At 44.8% G+C, this 23303-nt stretch overlaps 1 protein-coding gene across 1 annotated transcript in view; it reads right to left on the reverse strand.

Moving 5' to 3' along the window:
• Window positions 1-10848: 10848 nt before the first annotated feature.
• KCNB1 (potassium voltage-gated channel subfamily B member 1) overlaps window positions 10849-23303 on the reverse strand; it is a 111651-nt gene continuing 99196 nt past the window's right edge. Inside the window, exon 3 of the mRNA XM_027902581.1 lies at window positions 10849-16879. Within this exon, the coding sequence (XP_027758382.1) occupies window positions 14861-16879 (2019 nt within the window). The 3' untranslated portion in view covers window positions 10849-14860. The remainder of the gene's footprint in view (window positions 16880-23303) is intronic.

Below are 23303 nucleotides of genomic sequence, written 5' to 3' on the forward strand. Positions count from 1 at the left end.
GCAGTTAGTTCAGAGCTTTTGGTGCTCTTCAAGACTTTCAGAAAGACCTTCACTTCTTCAGAGCCCTAAAATGACAAGAAATTTAGCCTCGTGTTCCTGAGACATTTTGAGGTTGACCGAAACATTTGGCTCATGAAGCTTGACTTCAGCCTCTGGTGTATTTTCATTGAGACAAAATCTACAGAGCTCTCCTCTTTTCCTCTCCTGCTGAGTTAACGTGTGTTGCTTTTCTTCTGGGACCAAAACCAGAGGAGCTGAAGTGCGCAGATGAAAAGTCTTCCTGGGTGTTCCTCACCCCGTGGAAAAAGGAGTTGTCAGAGTTACTGCAGGGGAAAGCAGTGCCTCTGCCTTGGTCCCCTGTGGCTTAGTGCCAGCTGTGTGTCCCTGCTGGGACAGACCACCTGATCCAGCCAGTGCTTTTGTACCCCACCACCCCAGTGATCCCACCCTGGCAGCCAGAGGCCACCACGGGCGTGTCCTGCTGCTCCTCTGAGAGGTGGGGACGGGCAGGTCAAAAAACCCCACTCATAAAACCATGACTAAAGTAGTAGGAGAACTGGTGGAAGGCACCTGTTTAAGAGCTCACCTGAAATGTGTCCCCATGACACCTCATGTCTCAACTCTGCAGGCCTGGAAAGGGGACAGTGCTGAAGGAGGTGGAAAGGAAGGAATTAACAAGGAAAGTAAAAGAGCTAATTTTTTGTTTCATTTACTGAGAAATGAAAGATTTTTGCAGCTAATGAATTATTTCTGAAAACACTAGTAATAGCTTCAGGCAATACTAACTTCCAGTTTCCCAATGAGCAAGCTTCACTTATGTACTGATTTAAAATTCTAATGTATTTTCATTTGCAGCAGCTCAACTCTAACATGACTCGGGGTCTGGAAAGAGGCCAGAAGAAGTAGCCATGTTTCTGACAGCTTAGTATCTCCTCAGACGAAGCAGTGGAAAGCAGTGCCTGGATCCTACTGAAGCCTGGGGCAACCAATTATCTCAGCAGAGAGGCTCCAGAGTCCTGGGTTAGTGCTGGGGATGGGGGGAGTTTCTGGTTGCTGAAAGCACAGCGGCGATTCCAAGCTGAGCAGAAAAATCCATTGTGTCAGAGGTTAAACAGCTCTGCTGCTGCTTAAAAACACAGGGTGGGCCCCCAGCCCTGCGGAGAGACGCTGAGCTCTGGGCTTCAGAGACACTGGGGTTTCTGCCTCCTTTTTGAAGAAACCCTACAGCCCATCTGGGGGTAAAACCCAGCCAGGAACGTGGACTGGAATACAGTGATCCACCGGAATACAGTGATCCACTGGCACCTGATCCCCTCCCTGTTCCCAGGGGGCAGGTGGTGGTTTGAAATCCCACCTCTGCCCTCAGAGCTGAGGCTGGTGGCCATCAGGGGCGTGGGGAAGAGAGAAGGTGCTGCTCTGGCTGAGTCTGCAAGGTTGGGTTGGCTTCCCATGGCACTGCTCAGTGACTGAGGGATGTGTCATCTGAGAGAAAGAGAGAAACAGATGGTAGAGGGAGTTACAGTGGGAGGAAAACCCAATTAGAAGTCCCAGCATGGTTTGTGTTAGGGATATGGATCTTATACTTTAAGTAGCAGCCAGGAAAAGAAAAGAGAGGCTCCAGGCTTTGTCACCCATGGTGGAGAAAATTCTGGTTTCAGGCAGAGAATGATAGTGAAAAAACTTCTGCAAAGCTTCTGGGAGATTATTCTCTGAAGGGAGAGCAAATGGGGAAAATACAACAGGAGAGATGCACTTGGTATGTTCTGAGTGTGGGCTCCGTATTTCAACAGAGGTTTTTTAGCTTCCCCCTCCTGGAAGGATGCTCGATAGTTCAAACAGCAGCCTGGGAGGTGGAAGTCTGTAATCCCACCCCGGGAATACCCCCAGCCTCTCCTGGCATAAGCACCTTGGCTTGGGGGTCACTGTCACCCTGTTTTGGACATTCAGAAGTTAATTTTCAGACGCAGAGAGCATTCCATGGGGGGGGGGGTGGTGGTGGTAGGGCAATGTCAGCCTCAGCTGCTGTGAAATCCCTCAGCAGAGAGACAATCTGTGACTTTTTGCCGTGCACAGGGACAGGGGCAGCAGCTCCGAGGGGTGCAGGTTGTTGTTGTGGTGTGGCGGGGCAGGGTGAGGGCGTGGGGGGGACCCACGCGGGGTTGGCACCATGCAGGGAAACGCCTCCTCCCTGCGAGGGGGCCGAGCACAGGCTCTCGGGGTGCAGGGACCGTGAAAAGGCTGAAGATAGCGCGTTCCACGCTCTCAACAAAGCACTTGGGGGGTGCTGGACTCAAAACCGACAGGAGAGGGACTGTGGAAGGGAAACTGTTCTGAGCGGGGGCTCACGGGCAGCCCTGTGTGTCCAGAGGGGGGAAAACCGACACCCTGGTCCCGCTCATCTGTGCAGCCTTGAACTTGAGAAGCCTCTCCCTGTGTTTTCCTGGGCTGTTCTTGCACTGTCCCCCTTTGCTCGTGTTGTGCTGCCCCCCAGCCCAGCCCTGGCACCTTCCCTGCCCCGGCTCTCCTCGAGTGAAGCTCTGCAGGTGAATGAATGCACAGGGGGCACTGAAGAGAAGGGCAAGGAACGGGGCACATGTTCTGGGAGCACTTGGTGTCCTGGAAATTCTCTTTCAGTACCTCCGTGTCTATAAAATCTTATTCCAGCTCTGGGTATGGCCCAGTGTATCCTATCCCAGCTTCCCTTCATCCCCCCTGACACCAGGAGAGCAAAAGCTTTTAGTCGGGAAACAGGCACTTGGAGAATCCTTCCTTCACGTTCCCTTCATTTTTGTTACATAAATTCTGTTTTTCCTGGAATAGAGGCTCTGAACTGCTGAACTTGGTCTGAAGTAATCTCAGCTAATGAGCTCATTTACATTAATAGGAAATCAGCTGTTCCTTTTTGCTGGATTCCCAGTGGAGCAGCTGGTGGTCTGCTTTTTCCATGCAGCCATTCCCCTCCATACTGAAATGCCTCAAGAATATTTGTTTGCTAGAAAATGCTAGTGGAAACCGAAATTGCTGATGTGAAAAACAAATAAATAGAGAAACTCATGGATTCCTCTGGTCAATTAGACCTTCAGAAAGTGGTCAAATGTTTTGTATATTCTTAGATAGCAGTTAATAGCTCTATTCCAACAGCCTCATGGCTCTTAATGGCTAGTCATAACAACCCCCTCCCAAAAACAACAAACAACAGAGCAAAGCAGAGTTAGAGCAATGGTAACATTATCTGGCAGGAGCTTGTGTTGCAGTTTGGATGTAGCTGCTATAACACAACAGGCCAAGACAGGATTCTTTCCTCTCCCTACCCCAGGTGGTCAGCACTGTCTCTTTGGGGAAGAGGTATAAGAAAATCTTACAGAGGACAATGTATGGAATTAATTGCTTTTGCTTTATTCCACTAGCCAAAAGGGTTTCTGTACCTTCTACTTAATTAATCCTTTGTCTCATACCCTGATTTTCTTTTATTTAGTTGCCATCTAGAGTGGTTAAATTTTTTGGACATCCAGACTTCCCCATCAGTGGGGTGAGCTCTGGATAAGCTGTCTCAGATGCCTGCACTTTGGGAACTTAATTTTTAAGGCTTTTTTGGCTTCATCAGTTTTTGTCAGAGAAAATAATGTCTCCAGTTTATTGTATAATCTGCCTATTAAATCTGCCTCTAAAGAGGAGTAAAACTAGACCATGAGCATCTATGGGAATTCATTCTTGCTAAATAATTTAAATTTACACTTTCTCTTGCCTGGATCAATCTTCATCTGAGTGTCTCCAAGCGTTTGCCTCTCCGCAGTTCAGGACAGTGCTGGGAGCTGCATCACTGTGCTGCTCATTTTAAGACTAATTATCATCAAGGCATGAAAACAGCATTTCACATTATGCAATTTTTGTGTTTGCACATAGACCAATTCATTTGAGCTTCAATTATTGCTAACCACATGTCTGCCGACAGTGGAAAATCGGCACTGGATATAGCAAAACATAAACTATTATGATGGTTTTGTTTTTAAATCTAAATCTACTTTTATAGATTTAGATATACATCTTTTATGTATCTATAGATATATACCTATAACATAAATAGATATAAAAATAATATATATAGATAAGATAAAAATCTAAAAAATTAGATTAGCAATGTGGATTCATTGTTTAATTATATAGGGATTAAACTGTATGATGCAATGTTGCGTGTTTGCTTTTGTTTTACAAAGCTCAGGTTAATTCTCAGTGCCTGTGTTTCCAACCAGAAACCAGGGCCCTGACTCAGGTACTCTTTCCTTCGCCAGATGGTTTTGTTTGATTAACCTTTGGAATTGTTGTCGGTGAATTGTCAATCGATTGTCGTCAGGCAGACACCACCTTGCTCTGGGTGTTTGAAAAACAGATACAGGGGGTTTGTGTAGGTGGTTTAGAGGAAGGTGTGTAGCAAAGGAAGAAAGAAAGAAAAAGGTTCCTAGTTTAACCTAAATAAGGAGAATCAAAGGAAAATCCATTCAGGTGGGAAGGAAGAGCTGGTGAGCTTATTGCTGATGGAGCCAAGAGGGAAGAGATGGTCTGAGGATCTGAGCTGGAGGAGAAGGAGAAAGGGAGGGGAAAAAACTCCTGCATTCCATTAATCTATATAAAGTCTAGAAATGATATATGGTGTTGGTAGAAAATTAAACGTACTGATGTTGGCCCCAGTAACATTTGGCAGCTGGTGCCTGAGGTGATGCCGGGGCTGGTGCTGAGCAGGCAGGGTCGGCTCCGTGCTGAGCTGCCCCTGGAGATGTGGGCTGGGGGGGATCCCTGCTTTCCCCTTCTGCCTGTGCTCCACTTTAACCTGCCCTACTCAGTGCCTTGGCTCGGCATAAAGCACGTGCAGCTCACAGGGCTGAGGGGATGTGGGGTGGAGGGCTTAGGCAAGGTGAAAGGAAGTTTCTATAGTGTGTGTGTTAACTAGGGCAAAAATATTTCCTATCTGTAGATTCAGCACACAAGAATGAACCACCACGCCTCAGCACACAGGCATTATTTTAATTGACTTGATAAAGTAAATCAGCTCATAGAGAAAACCTCCTTGGACAGTCTAATTACAGATATTGGGCTATAACTCAGGAGCTTGCATGGTCTGGCTGGCAGGCAGATAACAAGAGAAGCCATTAGCAGAAAGTGAAAGAGGAAGATGTTATAGGAATCTCCCTACTTTCTAATTCTTCATTTGTAAACTTCCCTTCGAGTTCAGTGCCTTAGTCTTGGTAGATGTCACTGTCGTTACTTGCAATGAAACAGCCAACTGATTAATTCAATTTTTCTTATAAAGGTCCTAACCAAACTGAAAATGAACACAAGTAAATGCAGAACCATGTCATTAAATGCATGGACTTCTGAGAGATTTGTCCACTTGTGCATTTAACTTTCTGGTTTCCATTTGCAAATGTGTTGGCTGCATGAAATAAGATGCAGACCTGTGCACTCAGTATTTTTCCTGAGTCTGTGCAGGAACCTGTAAGGGTTTGTGGAGTGCAGAATACACAACCACATGTATGGTCTGGGTAGAAAGGTGTGTTTACTTGTTCTTTTGACATTTTTTAATGGCCATATATCAGAGTCTCCATAAATCAGGTGGTTCAGGTTAGAGCTTTGAGGACTCTTACATAGGAACTGCATCCCGGTATAAAACAACATTTGATGTCATAAACTCAAAGAAAATATTCCCAAGCAGTTTATATTATGTTTGCTCTGAAGATTTGCATAATTTAACCAACCCAATCTGATGGAGCAGAAAACCACAGTGGCTCTCACAAGAAACTAAATTTCTGTCTCAAGTAGCAGCCGAAGCAGCCTGTTTGCCCTGTTCTGACACCCAGAGCTCCTTGTCTCCAAACCTCAGCTGTTCTCCCATCTGCATCTGGTTCTGCATCTGCACAATCACATGATCAAGATGCTGATTCCCCTGCACAGCTAGTGTGGCACAGACCATGTGTGTGACAGGGACCACGTGTGTGACAGGGGCCACGTGTGTGACAGGGACCATGTGTGTGACAGGGGCCATGTGTGTGACAAGGACCACGTGTGTGCTGCACACCCCCAGTCTGTGCACAGAGGGGCTGGGTGAGGCCCCGGTCCCTGGTGCCGGGAGATGCAGATGGATTTGTCCGTGTAGGGTGAGGACTGGAGGTTTATGCACTGGATCTGTCAGACTTGCAACAGGAGGTGTCAGGCTCGGCACTGCTTTCCTGAATCACGGCCTTCTCCGTGAGCAAATAACATATGTCTAAACCTGCTGTCAGCTGCAATGAGCTGCAGCTGAAGCTCAGTGCCAGCTGATCGGAACTGTATTTTTGGCCAGTGTATGTGACCATGAAACAGAGCAGTAAAGGCTTTGGGTTTATCCATACCTTTTTATTTATTTCTGTAGGCTGTAGTAAGGGACCATTGCTTTAAAACCCTTAGACATTTGGACATATTTTACAAGACAGTACAGTTTCTGAATGTCACACATTGATCACAGTTTCATACTACTACATGCATATAAAGACACGGATTTTTTTTTTTTTTTTAATAATTTGTTTACGGAAACAACCGGAGAAGTCAATAAACTTCAACAAAGAATGACTAAATCAAAGTTACAAAAAATGTAAGACTCTAAATACACTAGTATATGGCTAATGTTGCTGTAATCACCCCAAAGTGCCAGGGCATGGAAACATTTCTCAAAAGGGGAGAAAACATCTGCTGGCACATTGCCCCTTGGGTAGGTCCAATATATAACCCAAGGAAGAGACTGTGCCAGAGGTGCAGGATCTGCTGGGCTGTCAGGCATGAGCACTGCCCTTCCTTACAGACACACTGACCAGGGTTCCCCATTGCTTCCCCACTGCACAGGGTATAAAATAACCAAAGTGCAAGGTAAGGGAGAAACCAGTCCCAGTCTGCCCTTTCTGGGTCAGTCGCTTTCAATTTCCAGCTACAAAAGCAATTCCATCTACATGTACCAGCAGAAGCACAGGAAACACATTTTCCAGTTTTTATTTGTTGTTAAAAATCACATTTGTCTTCTAAAGGGAACCCCACAGCTTTCCTATCCTTCAGTGACTAGGGATGCTGAGCTTCTGCCCTTTGGAGGTGTCACTGGGAAGCCCTTGCCCGGGCTTGGGGGCCCTGCAGGTCCAGCAGCTGCCCTGGGCTTTTGGAAAAGGAGGGCCCAAGGCTGCTCCCAGCCCTGGGAAATGTGGAGCAGCCCCGATGTGCAACACAGCCCCGGGTCCTCCTCTGAGCGTGGAGTCGTTGTTAATCAGCACTTGTAACAGTGCCCCTCTGATGTTTTCTCTCCTTTCAGGAACTGCTTCCCTTGCCTGATGAGAGCGCAGGATTCTGCTGCAGGAAGTTGGGGTGTATTTTTTTAATGCTAATCTAGTTGGAAAGCGAGTTTGGTTGGTAGCTGTGGCTGGCCTTTCTGAGTACAGTACCATGGCTTCAAAATTCAAAGTAACATGGAGATGCCGCTCCCCCACCCCCCAAGCACACCAGTGGGGAATGGTTCAATGCAAAAGCAATTTTCTGCACCCACCACCAAAAAAGCCAGAGAAAAGGGAAAAAATGTTCTTCTTTGTCACAAGCCAACAGAAGTGACATAAACAAAATAAATCACAGGGGTTGGAGGAGCCAACCATATGTGGCTAATGGTACGTGGAGGCAGTGAAACATCACAGGAAGAAGAGTCATAAAGGGTAGAGCTCCTGAATGAAATAGAGAGATTAGAGAAGAATGGGTGAATTGCCTCAAAAAGTAACCACTGGCCCATGTGCTAGTAGTGTCCTCCCAGCATCAGAAAGCCCCTGGACCAAGGGTTGAGAGCACTGAACTGTGGGGCTGGTGTTGTGGTCCTGCTCTAGGGACAGTCACCTGTGAATTTGGGATGCCACCTGTGGCATCAAGTCCCCATCGAGTGAGCTGACGTGGATGGATGCTCAGTCAAGTTTGGAATGACATGTTTGTCATCCTCTTGACGGAAGGATTTGCTCCTTTCCCAGGCTTTCACTGACCTGCCTCGGTTTCCCATTCTCTCACCCCATTGGTTTCCTTGGAGGTACCGTGGGCAGACACCTCCAGCCCTGAGGTCATACAAAGCTATTAGTTTTCCATTAGTTTTTAGAGATGTGGGTCCAAATTCTTTACTGGTCTAAATGAGCTTTTACTTACAGCAGCAAAGAATTTGGAATTTCATGTAAATTTGGCTCCCTGGTTTCCATGAAGCTCTGGTTTGAAGGGGTCTTTGTACTGAGTCCAGCCTGATTACTAATTGCTGAAGGAAGTGTCACTGCAGTCTTGAAAAGACCCCTTTAAAAACAAAGGTTAATCCTTGTTCAGTCCTACAGAGCATCAATAGTATTACTTCTAGTTAAAAAGAAAAAGGAAGCTTTTGCTTTCTCTTCTAAGCCTCTAGACTGAAAATTCCTTGTGCGATGAAGCCAGAATCAAGCAAAGCAAAATTCTGAGTAGTATTTACAGATATGAACACTTGTGGCACCCAACCATTGGTGTCAAAGGACACTTATTGTGGCTTAGGTAACACCAGCAACGAAGGGGATACACACCCTGGATGCAGACTTTCAGTTTTCCTAAGGTTTCCTTTGTCTGGCCAAGACAAAGTTTCAGTGCAAGAGCCTAAATGTGATGAGACACATGCTGGAAAAGAAACATCTCTTCTTCAGAGGGCTGGTTGGTATTTGGGGTGTTCCTGTCCTGGTGTGGGAGGCTGAAGTTAAGACTGGTGTGACTGGAAGCTTTCTATGGTTTTGTTGACTGTGCTCAAACAAACTTGCTGACATGGAAGGTGCCTTTTGAAGGGACCTTTTATGTGATTGTTGATGATAGATATGGGGGGCTATTGCATTAATTGCTTCCCAGAACAGAAAAATCCTACCCAGCTTTAATACCTTCATGTGTGAACGGGCCCTGCTGATAATTAATAACATACAAAACTGGGTCTACTGGTTATTCTGTTCATTTGAGTGGCATCTGGACTTTCTGAAACACACATTTTCCCAAATTAAATCTGTTTCAGGTTTATTGGCTACTGTGGTGGACATGTAAGGAAAATCACACAAGCAAACAAAAGGAAATAGAACCAAAACTCCATCTTTGGCAAAGACATGGTCACTAACCAGACTAGTGGGTGCATTCAAAAGGAGATGTCTGTGCAGAGCTACAGAGCAGGTCTGAAGCTCTTCATCATGTTAAACTTCACCAGGCCATGAGATAACTTCAGGATGCACATTTATCTCATGGACTTTTTATTCAGTTTCTGTCAGGGTACAGCTGTAAAGGGAGCAAGGAGGATCTATTAAGTAAGCAGGTACATGGACAAACTTGACCATAACTAAATGAAAATCCGGTCCCTTTCTGAATGTTTATGTTCAGGTTTTTCTCATCTCCTGATTTTCTCTGGGACCAAAAATAAAAATTCCAAAGGCCAGTGGGAAATAAAAGTCTTGACACTTCTGTTTTAACGCAGGAAAAACATCCCCGAAGGTGGGAGCGTTGCCTGAGCATTGTCAGGCCACTGCCTTAAAATAAGAGCTTGATTTTTGATGCTTATCCCAAACTCCATCCTAATTATTAGGACAGTCAGATTCATATCCTGTCTCTTCCTTATGTTCTCAGCTTAATCAATGTGGATCTGGAAGAACACTGCAGCCAGTGGCACTGGCTGGCACCTCCCCTGCCATCACCGAGGGCAGGGTCTGGCCCGCTCTGTGTTTCTCACTTTCCATAGGCAGTCTCTGGTTAGTTTTAAGTACCACAAACAGGAAAATACAAAAACACGACAAGATCAGACAAACTCCGTGACCTTTCGCAGACGCACTTCCAGGAGGGATGTTGCAGGTGTTGGTCAGAACAGAAGAGGATAATGACAACGAAAAAGGTTGGGGGATCAGCTGTGTAAATGAACACCAAGAAAGCATCTAATATATTATTCTGTAATACAAAAAGAAGAAATCTGACTTGATTGCCCTATTATAAATTTGCTAAAAATACAGATATATATTTATATTTTTATATATATATATATATATAATTTTTTTTTTTTTTAAATCTGAACAGAAAAATAGACTACTCTGGAATGCATGAAAGTCACATGACTTTTCCATACATCAGATACTTATAAAGCCAACACAATGGCAAGCAGGAGGTACAGAGGTAACTAGAACTTCTGTACTTTATTCAAGAACTATTTAAAGCCATATTCTCCCCAAGTGGGTGATCCGAAAGCAACCCAAGGTAACACTAATTCAGTCTGATTACTGTAAGCAGAAGTGGCTGACCAAACATGAAGGGGTTGGAGCTAATTTGGAGTGACCAGGGAAGCCCAACTCCCCACGTCGTTCCCGGCTGGGCTGTGCAGGAGGGCACTGGTGCCACATGGTTCTCCATCGCTCGATTACTTTATTCAGTAATTCTACAATTCGCTTTAAAATGAGGTGTTGAAAACTAGTGGAGATCACGTTACGTGGAGCTTACCAACAGAGAGAGAACGTGGCTTTAGAAACCTTGTCTTTGCAATGAGTTTTACATACCCTTGCTGTTTACTATAAACTGTACCGGTCATAATTCTGTCAAGACATAAATATACAATAGGTACAAATATTAACAATACATTACAATTTTACAGAAGAGAATAACTGTTTTCCTTAGAAATGTGTATCTTATTAGCTGCAAGGGAAGAAAAGGCTACAGTTTATCACAGCCATAGTTGCCAAAGAAACCGACGGCCTCGGATGTGTTTCTGCGTGACTCGCACAGGCGGATATTCCCCGGCATTTGACACACGGCATGTTCAGGAAGGGAATGTGCGTTCCACGGGTTTTCTTTTCCTCTCTCTCTCTCTTTTTTTTTTTTTTTTTCTCCTTTCTTCTACCTTTATTGACTCTCGAACCTTTCAGAAAAATGTGGATTTCACAGGAGACTCTTTTGTTTTGGGTTGTTTTCTGGTTTTTTTGTTTTTGTTTTTGTTTTTGTTTTTTTCCATAAGTGTGCTTAGGTGAAGTTTCTAAGAAAAGGCACTGAGAAATCTACTGCAATGTCACGGCTTTTTTCCTCTGTTCAAGGCTAAAACTCAAAGAATCTTTGCCTCCTGGTTAAGAAAACTGCACCCACTCCTTCCACACACATATATATGTTCTATATATATATTTATAGATATGTATTAAAAACAATGTTGATGGTGTAGGATACAAGCAAGCGCAGACATCACACGTACATAGTCCTTTCAAGCGTGAAGTCTTCTGCAGCAGCAGGTGAGGCTCTGTCAGCTTGCTTGATACATGGTGCACAGTAAATTCGCAGACCTGAATGCCAAATATCAGTGATTAAACTGCACACTTTAGCTTGATGCAGGAGATACCGCCTTTTTTCCCCAACTGTTATGAACTTTGGGAAACATGGATCAAACAAACTATAAAATTAAATTGTCTTTCTAGGGTCTATAGGATTTGGTGAGCATTATGTTTTCAAAGCACTGCCTTTCCTTTGCAATGAGTACAGATTTAGTCTATCAAAGCTTTAGGTCAGAGTAGATTTCCCAGTGCTTACATTATATATATGTGTATTATGCACACACACACATATATAGATACATACTTCATATTCAGACTTTATTTCATTAAAATAAATTAAACATACTTCCTTTTGAATTGGGCACAAAATGAGAGCTACATCTTCATACACAAATAAGAAAGAAATGCTCTTCAAGCATATTATATGCTTAATTTTTAATTATTTGCTTTCTATAAGAAATCTATAGGACTTTGGCTATTCAGACTTAAAAGGTAGATTTTTAATGATACTTTTGAATTTGGCTTTCAAAAGTGACTCAATAAAATGCTACTTTAAAGGTAGGACTAAATAGATGACATAAGGTGTGTGTCATGAGCGATCACACAAGGCAGACAGAGGGCCTTTGGTTACAAGGAGAGTTGCACCAGTTGATTATCAGGTAAAAAATGATAGAATTGTTGATCTATACATTTTTGTCAGTGCCATCTATAAACCAAATACATCAATTTGGATGAGAGTGTGGTAAATACTACACTATATGGCTATATTTAAATATGTTCACTTTTGTGATATGTAAAATATGACTTTTTTTTCCACATGAAAGCATCAGCTCTAAAAATATTTAACTTGGAAATCACTATTACTTACTTTATCAAAAAAATTTTCCCTGATTTTTCTTCTTTTTACATTTGTGCAGATGGCAGACAAGAATGATCACTGAAACACAGAGATTATGTTAAGACTGTTCTCCTTAAGATTTCTCGTTGCTGCTCCGTGGCCTCAGAAAGCCACAGAATAAATCAGTATTTAAAGCTTATCTGCTGGAAAGTCACTTTACTTTTTCACGTCAACTCAATCTTAACTAGTATCTCAGCAACACGTCGGTTCCTCTAAGTACACTTGTATTTACTATGGCCAAATCCTAAAGTCCTTCACCAGGCAAAGAGCCCACTCAGAGGAGCGGTGGTTTAGGCTGCGGGAAGGCAGAGTAAAAGCGAACAAACCTCAGGAACTGGCCCTGTGTAAATACCCTGTGGAGTACATGGCGCCTGGGGCTTCTTTTCGGGTACCTTCCGCGTCACTCTTTGCGCGGCACGAGGCCTCTCGCTGCCGGCGGGTAATTCCCGAGGGGGTGGCTCGGGCCTTACTCGCGCCTTCCCAGGGTCTCGCCTTGCGAGGGCGGCTCTGAGTGGGTCCCTCGGCTGGTCCCACCGCCCGGGGCCGGGGTCGGCTGAGCAGAGCAGAGTCACTCCACCGCGTGGACAGCTGTGCCAAGGAGACACCTAACAAAGCTCTCACCGCAACCCACAGTAGTTGCTAGAACAGGTTATGTGCTTATTGCTTTTGTCCGTACATGCTGCATTCACCACTAGGGTTACAGACAGGAGTGCGGCACGGCCTGGACGGACAGACGGTACATTCAGGACTAACCAACGGCTTGGTTTTACAATAGGAAGGAACAAAACGCAGCGGACTTGAGCGGCTTGTGGGGGGGGTCTTCCTCCCACCTGTGCCTCCGCTCCCGCGTCCTGTGTCTCAGCTCGTCCCCGGACCTGCTGCCTGCAGATCGCTACACGCCCCGGCAGGAACTCGGAATAGGTCAGGAAACGCTCATCGACAGTTATTTACAGTTGAGTTTTACAGTAGAAACAGAGAACAACAGAAAAGATTACCATCACAGTTATCACAGGACAAGTTGTGATTTGCTACAGGTGTGTAACAAATCACAGTCACAACAGGAGGCACAAATTAAAGTAGTGCTTGGTTAAAGTGCTTGATTGTTACACTCTGCTATCCTACTCCAGCATTGCAACAACGACAACAAAAAGTCAACGTAAAGTGCTTTTCCCCCCCCCCCAAGATTAAAAACCAAAGACAAATTATTTCCTACACAATTTGACATAACTTTATTGAAACAATAATATTTTAAAAACCTAGGCTGGTGGCTGCTAGTTCTGTTCACTTAAAATGGTCAGATCTTTTTTTTTTTTTTTTTTTTTTTTTTTTTTTTTTTTTTTTTTTTTTTTTTTTTTTTTTTTTTTTTTTTTTTTTTTTTTTTTCCTCTTATTTCACTTAAAAATGACTGGATGTTATTAAAACGTCAGGCCTGATTCTCCTGCCTCTCGCAGCTGCTCCACGCCACGGCTCTGCAGGAGCCTCTCCTGTCCAACCTCCCGGCGAGAGGGAGCACAGCCAGGCCCGGGACGGGTCACTAATGAATGCCTCTTTTTGCATATTTATGTAACACTTGCATATCTTTCACTGCGCTGCTCGGGCGCAAAAAGCTTCGGACCAACCTGTTCCTCTCCTACGCCAAGGGCGAGACTCTGGCTGGCGGGAAGGGGAGGCCGGACAGCCATCCCTGTGCCCTCAGCATGTGCCGAGGGCCTGGCCGCGCTCACCGTCCCCGCGGGCAGCGCAGCCACATCTCCCTCCCCACCGAGGGCGAGAGCCGAGCTCTCCTTCCAGCCCTGCGCTCCCCGGCACCGGGAAGGGGGTCTGGCTGCGGTGCCCCCCGGAGAGTCCTGCTTCTGCATGGCTCCTTCACACCTTCCCACGTGGGCTGTGGGCCCCCGAGGGCCACGCGCTGGCCCTGGGGCAGGTACCGGCTTTTAGCAGAGGGTCAGTGCAAGTTTCACTATGTCCTAGGGGATGTTTGGGATTAGATACAAGTGGTGCAACTCACCCTGCTGATATTTCAAAAGAAAACATCAGGTCCTACAGGATATCGGATTGTTAAACACACACAGAGCATTTTAATAATTGGTTTCTCTAGACCATTATTTGTTTAAAATGGTTTTCACTCGGATTTTCCAATAATGCAAGTGTTCCCTGTTACCTTTAGACATAATATCCATCAGAGAAAGCTGTAGATGGGGAACAGCTGCCCTGAAGCAGTGAGCATTGTGTTTTTGAAAGCTTTATACCAACCCCAGCAATTTATTCCAGAGTTCAAATCTGGCTGCCTTGGCATCCTTTATGGAACTAATGCAAATCAGATGTTAATATTTCCAAAAGGAGCTCTAGCGTTCAAGGGGAATGGATGGATATTTGGTCACATTGGCTTCACTGGACAACATGAAAGGAGATCAATGTGTGATCATGATTTGCAATCCTTACTTTTGACTGATGTGGGCAATGTCTTTAGAGTTGTTTCAGAGAAGGACATTTTCACAAACCCACACTGGACCTCCCCCAGACTTTTAGAAACAAGTGGCTTGTTTCAGCCAAGTTCATGCCATGCAGAAGCTCTTTTGTTTGTGTTGACTGTAAAGACATTCCTTTAAACTTTCAGTAAGTTCTTTTGTAGCCCACCTCAGATGCTTTGATCATGTGTGTTAGCATGTCCTCCACTGCCTGGTAATACATGGACTTCTGGGGAAATGTGATTTTCTAGTCTGACAGTCTCCTGATTGCCCTGGGTTCTTCCAGTGATACCTTCCATAGAGTAAATGCAGTTCTGCCCTATCAGCTTAGGGGAGGTGGGTAAAGCAGCAGCTTCTAGATGGTTCTTCTCTGTTCTATAAACATGGTCCTTTTGCTTTAGATAGCCACTGTTTGTAACATTGTACTTGGGACTCACATTTCCGGGCGGACTTGAATCGTACATCAGCTGACCTTCGTCATCAGTGTCAGCGTCTATATATTTGTGAATACCAGCATCGTGGAAGTTGAAAGCTATGGCTGCCTGGGACTCCGGTGACTTTGGGGGGGTTCTCGCGCTCGCGGTTGTGTAGATTGAGGTTTCGGGGCTCATGAGAGATCTGTCAGAGAGTAAGGAAGTATCTGTGGCAGCAGCAGCTCCCCGGCTCTTGAGAGAGTCTGGATATATCCTCAGTACATTTGATGCTGGTACTAATGTGCTGGTGTCCTCTTCCATGAAGTTGACTTTCAGAGATCTTAGTTTTAAAGGGTTACTGGCCTTTATGGAGCTTTTGGGACTTTCAATGAAAAAAGCAGACCGGTGGCTGCCTTCGGAGCTTGGGTTCATTTCCACATACCTGGCCCCGCTCCCCTCTGGCCTGCTCTGCTCCTGAATGACGTTAATGCCACCCTTGCAGGGCAGGGTGGTGAGCGGGCTGTGGGAGAAGCGCCCGGCGTCGGGGAACTCTGCCGCGCAGCTTATGAAGCTGTCGATGCTGGACATGCTCCTCATGTCAACGATCCCATCAGTGCGAGTTGTCAGCAGGGGCACCATAGGGCCGGGAAGGGCTTCCATTTCCAGCTCTTCCTTTTGCCTTCCAGGTTGACTCGACTCTTTAGTGTTAAGGTTCGGCTGGGACTGAGTCTTTGCCATTTTGTTGTACATGTCCTCAAGCTGTTGGACGTTCAAGTGCTGGGGACTTGAAGATGACCTGGCTTTTTCTGGGGATCCTGGTTCCTTAGTTTCAAAAGATTTACTAGAGCTAGTTTCAGAAAGGGTTCTCTTGGTCCATTTCCATCTGCTGGGAGATAAATGATTGTCCTGAACTTTATCCTTTTTGGTTATGCTTTCTCCGTTCTTTTCAACCACAATGTCCATGAGTTCTATGCTGCGGGCAAACGCATCCTTCATGTTCATGGAAACAATACTGCCATTCCTTTTTGCTCTTTCAAGAGCTTCCCTGCGCTTAATGGCTTTCTCCTGCCTCTTCTGTTCTTTGTAGAACTCAGAGAAGTTATTGACAATAATTGGGATGGGGAGAGCAATCACCAGCACACCAGCAATGCAGCACAGTCCTCCTACTATTTTACCTAAAAGAGTTTTGGGGTAGATGTCTCCATAGCCTACTGTTGTCATGGTGATTGTTGCCCACCAGAAGGAAGCTGGGATGCTCTTGAATTTTGTATCATCCTCGTCCTTTTCTGCAAAAAACACTAAACTGGAAAAGATCATAATGCCCATGGCCAAAAACAAGATGAGTAATCCAAGCTCATTGTAACTCCTCCTGAGTGTAAACCCCAAGGACTGTAAACCCGTGGAGTGCCGGGCGAGCTTTAGAATCCGGAGTATCCTCATAATCCGAAATATTTGGACCACTCGTCGTACGTTTTGGAACTGAAGTACACTTTTGTTGGATTCAGTGAGGAAGATAGTGACATAGTAGGGTAAGATAGCCAGCAAATCTATAGCATTCAGGGGGCCTTTGAAAAACTTCCATTTCTTAGGCGAGGAGAGGAACCGCAGGAGGTATTCCATTGTAAACCATGCAATGCACACTGCTTCCACGTGGGCAAGCTGGGGGTTATCTGTGGTCTGCCCAAATTCATCCACGCCTTGTAGTTCAGGAAGTGTGTTAAGGGACAAGGCAATTGTAGATAGTACAATAAACATGATGGAAATGATTGCCAAGATCTGGAAAGGAAAGAGAAAACAGTGAGTTCATCTCAGAATACATTATGCGATCGCTGCCGTTAACACATGGCTGTATTTTCACTTACACACTGCAAGACTACTTTTGCTCAGTACACAGAAGTCAGATAACCAATGCACCCTGAGCTGATTTTATTTTGGAAGCTGTTTTAGTTACAGCAGATGCATAAAGGAGATAAAACATCTACTTCAACTCCTGTGCCTTCATCTCCATGTAGTCAAGGAACACGTACCCAGCCGCCAGGATGCCAGGAAGGCTGTGAAGCAGTTCACAGCAGGAGTTTTTGAGTAACTACTAATTAGGTGCCCAACAAAGCCCATCTGGACAACAGGCTCTGAAATCTAAGCAAGAAGGAATGCAACTGTGAATGTACGATTCGATCAGAGCGGAGTCCTCCAGTTAATGCACAGTTACAGCTGTAATTTTGGGTGCTTATGGCTAATTACAGAGACATGTGTACAATTCTACCACGTAAGTGTACAAATAATACACTCTTGTTTAATGACTCATCTCTAATTTGAAACTTGATGGTTGTGAAAAAACATGAAAACTTCACCAAGCTCTTTAAGCCATTTTGAGCTCTGAGCTATTCTGCAAGAGAATTGAGCAAATAGGGAAAAGAGCAAACATCCAAACAAACCAAAGCAGACAACACTGGGACAGCCAAAACAGGGCAGGTCCAGCCACTGGACACCTCATCTGTTGTCATAAAACAGCTGAAGAGTGCAATAAAAAAAAATCTGATCAGATCCCGGGCCAGTGACTCTGAAGTGCTGCATTAGTGGGTTTGCAGCTTCCCGATGGCATAGGCAGGCTGTCCTTCTGTACCTGTTTTATATAGACATTAATTCTATACTTTCCAGCTTTCCCTAATTACAGCTCCGTTTAAAGCCTTTTTAGGGAGGTTTTAGAGCTGACAGACAATTCGAGGAGCGTTTTTTCTACTAGTGAATTCTTCTCCTAGTTTATTGATTGGGTGGGATAATATATAGTTTCTTAGGTAACTTCCAGAACACAGCTATGATTTCAAAACACACATACATGTGACTTAACATTTAATGTCCTCACTTGAGTGTAAGCTGGTCCCTTAGGATGGCTTTTCTCCTTCTTGATAGAACAGCAGCATGAAATTGATTGCAATGTATGTGCCTGATGACCAGATGCACAACATTAAGCAATGAATTACAAAACATATGACAAAAGTTCTGTTTCACAAATTGCAAATCTGACACACTCCCTCCTGGCCAATATAACACAGTCACAGTGACCTTTCTCAGCCAGGCTTAAAATACCAGAATATCCTCAGTTACCACCTGGGGAACTGGCGAAAGAAATTCTTGATGGATTTCTCTTCAGCCAAGCCCAGCACAGACATCCTATCAGTCAAGAAATATCTGGCTTCTGAACATTTATCCCCAAACAGGCAGTCACTGCCTGGAACAAGACTGGTTCTCCTCCAAGGAGAAACATCCAGGTACAACATGGCTCAGAAACACTGGGGTCTTCTCTAGAAGAGCCTCACCTCTTCTCCATAGCTGAAAGGTAGAAATGGTCTACAAAGGCTGGAAACTTCACTTGAATTAAGTTCATATAGCAAACTATGGTTTTAAGAGAAAAGCCCATATACCTTAAAAAACCCCCAAATGTCAGGCAAGAGTTTCAATTTTTGAAAGCTTGATTTGAGTGAGTGTTCTAAAAGCTACTTGCTGTTAAGAAAATCCCTTCCAAATCAATACTATAAAGCCATTTACCTTTTAACTCACTAAAATGCACTGTATAACTGTGATTTGTACATGGCACTGCAGACTTATGAATTTAATCTGAAGAATGAGATTAGAACTAGAAACAAGAATTTACTCCATTAAATGCTCTGGTTTCATTGTGTAAATTGGATTAACTAGAAGTAGTGCACAGTGTAAACAGCCTCCTGTGCAATGCCCTAGGACCAGGAATTTTATAATAGCCTCACTTGCAGTTACTAAATTGGTATTTCCAGGAAAAATGCTGTGAAGATTCCTTTTCCTTTTTAAACAGGTAAGAGCAGGTTTGTTGTTCGTTTTGCCGTGCACCCTCCCAGTGCTAGCGAACCTTCTGCCTCTCCTCGCTACCTTCCTCTTCCACAAATTTGCTTCTGAAATCCAAACAACCCCACAAGGACTTGTGCAATGGGGTGTTTGCCTCACTGAGAGGCTTCTCAGGTCAATGAGCCAAAAAAGCTGTGGGAAAGACTTGGGGGGTGCAAGAAAGTAGGGAGGACCACGGGATGAAGAGAAGCGGAGATGGACACAAAGAAAAGTGTTTGAACTGCTGGCTTCAGACTCAAGAGAATAAAATGTAAGTCAAGTGTCTCATGGTGAAACGTGGGGACTTTTGGATGTTAACTCTTTCTGTGTGGCAGGTTGTTTCAAAAGACCATCTCTAGGACACCAGGCACTACCCCCGAGAAGCAGGAGCCTGATTTGCTTTTCCAGAAGGCTCTTTTGGTGTTTTTGCTGTGATTTCTTTGTCTACAACCCAACATTTCCGAAGGTGTTTGGGATTTTTGCAATGGTAATTTAAATATTTTTTCTTTGGCTTTATCTCTGCCCACACAGAAGGGCTTATTTGTAGGCTTAGATGTACCTGGGTTTTATCTCCTTCACTTTCAGTGTAAATATTAACACTCCATCTTTATTCAGTGAATGGCATCCAGAAGCAGTAATTGGTGTCAAACCTTCTGTTTCCTTTGATATACCTTCCTGCTTTGAAGATCAAGGCAATGCCAGATGAACATAAATAAATAAATTGTGAGATCTAAGGGTAAAATTCGGTTTTGGTTTAGCAGATTTAGCCACGAAGCTAAGCAATAAAGAGAGAGACACATTTATCATTTCTTCCACAAGTTGCAGCAAGTTGTCACCTGTGCTCCCAAGATACAGATTTTCCCCCTTATTGGTCTGCTGCAATCATACATCTTTGGGAATCTTGTCAGGCTAGGAAAAACTTCTAAATATGAGGTGACTGTCCTCAGGTATTGAAAGCACTTTTCAGCTGGAAAGTACAAAAAACTGTGAGATGAAGTATCTCCAGCAGGGTTTAGAGGATCCATCTCCTTCCATAAAGCACACCTTGTCCTGGTAGCACCCACCATTCACCAAAAGCCACCCAAGGAACAGCTGGGCACAGAAAACTGGATCCAGCTGCTGTCAGGCATTAGCACAGGGCTCTATCCCAAAGTATTTACAGTCTGGGATTTCAGATTATAGAAATCACCATCTGTCTCTCTAATAAGGTTTCCTATCTTGGCTGTACTGAGCCTCTGGCTTGGCAGCTCTTGTATTTTCCACTGTCAGTAATGAGAGAAGGAGAGCTGAAGGGAAGACATTTCCACCACCAGGAATGCCTCTGGAGATGCTCTGCAGGCAGGCTTTTCATTCCATTCCTTGCCTTTCCTCCTTCCTTTCCTCTTCCAGGTTCACTTCTCTTTAACAAGAATAGCCAATGGGACCAATCTGGACTTGACCAGAAATTATCCCTCCGCCATGACTGATACTCCAGCTGCTTACACAACTGGAAAAATTTTTTCCAGTCACTGGGAAAAAGCACCTGTGGTCCCTGCTCCAGAGCACTGACCCCAGACCTCACAGCTGCTGAAGTAGAAGCAAGAAGGGGAGAGGGCCTCCTCCTGTGGCACTAGTTCTCATGATTCCTTAAAAAACATGCAACTTTGGTCTTGTGCTGCTGAGGACTTTTGGACTGGCAATCAAAGAGCTTGAACAGGCTCAACCACAGAGCCGTCCCCAGAGCTCAGGCTTGGACTGGCAGAAGGAACAGGGATGGGAAAGTTCAGCATCAGAGGCCTGTTAGATTTTGTGAGTGCTGCTGAAATGTTCATATTCCTACTTATGGAGCAAGCTGTGCCCCTTCCAGGGTCTGGCTGCTGGCTTATCTGGCATATGTTGGCTTGTTATGGGGACTGGTGGAGGCACCTCCAGCACCACTGCAGGTGCATCTAGAGCTTCTGACTCAGATGCCTGTGCTTGCATTAGATCTATAAAATGCATACCTAAAACACCGGAGAAGCTTGCACCCTAAAATTTGGAAGCACAGGGTGAGAAATGGGAGTCACAGATGGCTAAAATGACTGGCCTGAGTACACACTGGTGACACAGGCAGGTGCAGGAGTCCATGTACTTCTGAAGCCACATCCATGGCAGATGTTCTCCACTGTCCTCACGCTGGACTTTACAGGACCTAAGGACAGGAGCCCTGACAGGTCTTACTGCAAAGGTGTCCACAGAAGAGCAGTGCAGACAATCCTTAAGCTGCTCATAAAGCTGACAGGGTTAAAGACTAGTTTTTCCCTGCACTACTTTCAGACCATTTTCACTAACAGCCTGCATGAGAGAAGCTTTGTAGTTCCCTTCCTCTTTCCTTCTGTATTTACTTTTATATTTCACCTGCAGCAACACACCATAAATTGTGAAAATCCCCACTAGGTACTTTTCTAGGTTACTTGCAGAAGTTGTTGGACGGGCTCCTAATGATGGCACTGGCTGGTAGTGCAAGTCTCAGTATGTATGGGCAGGATTCCAGAAAAAAACTTCTCCTTCACTCAGTCACTTTGTGACTGTTTCACAAAGATTTTTGTGAGGTGAATCTCCGGATTGCTGCTACGGTTCCTTTGTGGAAGCTAAATAACCCAAGGGCAGGCAGGGCAGGGTGTTAGATGAATTTAAAGCAGTTGCCTCAAAGTGATTAGCATGATTGTACATACATGCTGGTTATTACACATGCAAATGAGACGAGCAAGCTGATTATGGGAGCAAGTGCAGCCAGTCTGTGCAACTGCTGCTTCCTGAGGCAGGATGGATGTGCCATTTTTGCAAGCCATTAATCCCCACCTCCCCCAAAATACCCCAAGAAACTAGGCAGACCTCCACCTCCACCTGGCACCTTTCAGGAAATATCCCACTGCCCTGGGCCTGATCCTGCTCGCTGGGTGAGAGTGGCCCCAGGGATCATCGTTCATGATGGCAAGGTCTGTGCTCATCCCTGTGGGAAGAGGGCTCCTGCCTGCTTAGGAATTTCCCATCTTTCTCTTATTGCTCGATTATCTTTCTTTGCACTGCTAAAGACCCTAACTGAGATCAAGGCATAAGACCAGAGACTTTCAAGGCCATTAAAATTAATGAGAACTGGCTGTCCAAATCCCATAGATGGCTCTAAAATCTCATGGTAAGCATCCGAGATCTCTCTGCTTGTGGCAACGTGCCCTATACTTTTTCTGTCTTCATACTCAGTAATGAAGCTGATATAGCAAGGAGAAGGGGTGGTGTGTGGGAGAGAGTAGGAGGGTGTTTGAATATAGATTTGATATTCTTGGAAATACGATGAGGAAATTGTTATGTAATCAAGAAATTCAATAATGGTTTTGTCTAATGCACTTTTTTAGCTCCATCAAGGCCTGCAGAATAAACCTGGCATCAGGACCAGGTTTCATTCATATGCCTCATTTACTAAGGGATTTTTCTTGCATCTTCTCTGCTTTCCCAAGCTACAATATACAGTCAGACTGTCCAGCTCCATCCTGCCATGCCTATGCCAGCCTCTGTCTCCCCAGGCTCTGAGAAACAGAGAGCACGGTGTATTTTGAGCGATACCCCACGTGCTGCACAGTGCAGAAACAGATGGAGAGTTCCTTAATCTCCTCCCCACTTCATTCTGCACAGGAATAACATCTCCTGCTCACAGCAGCTATACATGTCTGTGGTATTTATTGACAGGGGACTTGTTTTAGGAAACATCTCTTCACTAGAAAATGCCTATTTATTCATAAACTGAAAGAGTTTGCAGCACACAGTCACTTCTGATGTCAGGATTCTGACCACTGGGCTTGCAGGATGTTTTTTCTAGAAAATGCTGAGGCCATAATGAAAGATAAAACTTGCTTCTTGCATCAAGGCAAGTTGAGACCAAAGTTAGGGATACGGTTGCAAGGGAAATACAGAGAACTTTAAATCTGCTTTTTCACGTGAAAGGAGGTTACGATGTAATGTAAGACCTTGAATCTCCAAAACCCTCAAGTCCCACTGATTCCTGTGGAGTATAAACTCATGCTCAAGAGTTTTTCCTGGCTTGACACTTCACATGCCCCTTCCACATCCTGTCCCAAGGGGGTTCTTGGGACCCCTCTGCACCAGGAGATCTGTGCTCTGGAGGGGCCCCTGCACACACCAACTCCCATCCCCGTGGCACCCCAGTGACTGTGACTGTGTCTGTGAGAATGTAAACTCCCACGCTCGCCTGCAAGCACTACTGCACAGGATAAAATCCATAACAACAAAATCAAGATAAAGCCATTTATATTTTTGCTTTGGAAACATATGAGAGCTTAATTTTGACATTTGCCTGGAAAAGCCCAGA

This window comes from Empidonax traillii, unplaced genomic scaffold (genome assembly GCF_003031625.1).
Source record: "Empidonax traillii isolate 1590-97213 ecotype Southwest subspecies unplaced genomic scaffold, ASM303162v1 scaffold890:size686501, whole genome shotgun sequence".
Lineage (NCBI taxonomy): Eukaryota > Metazoa > Chordata > Aves > Passeriformes > Tyrannidae > Empidonax > Empidonax traillii.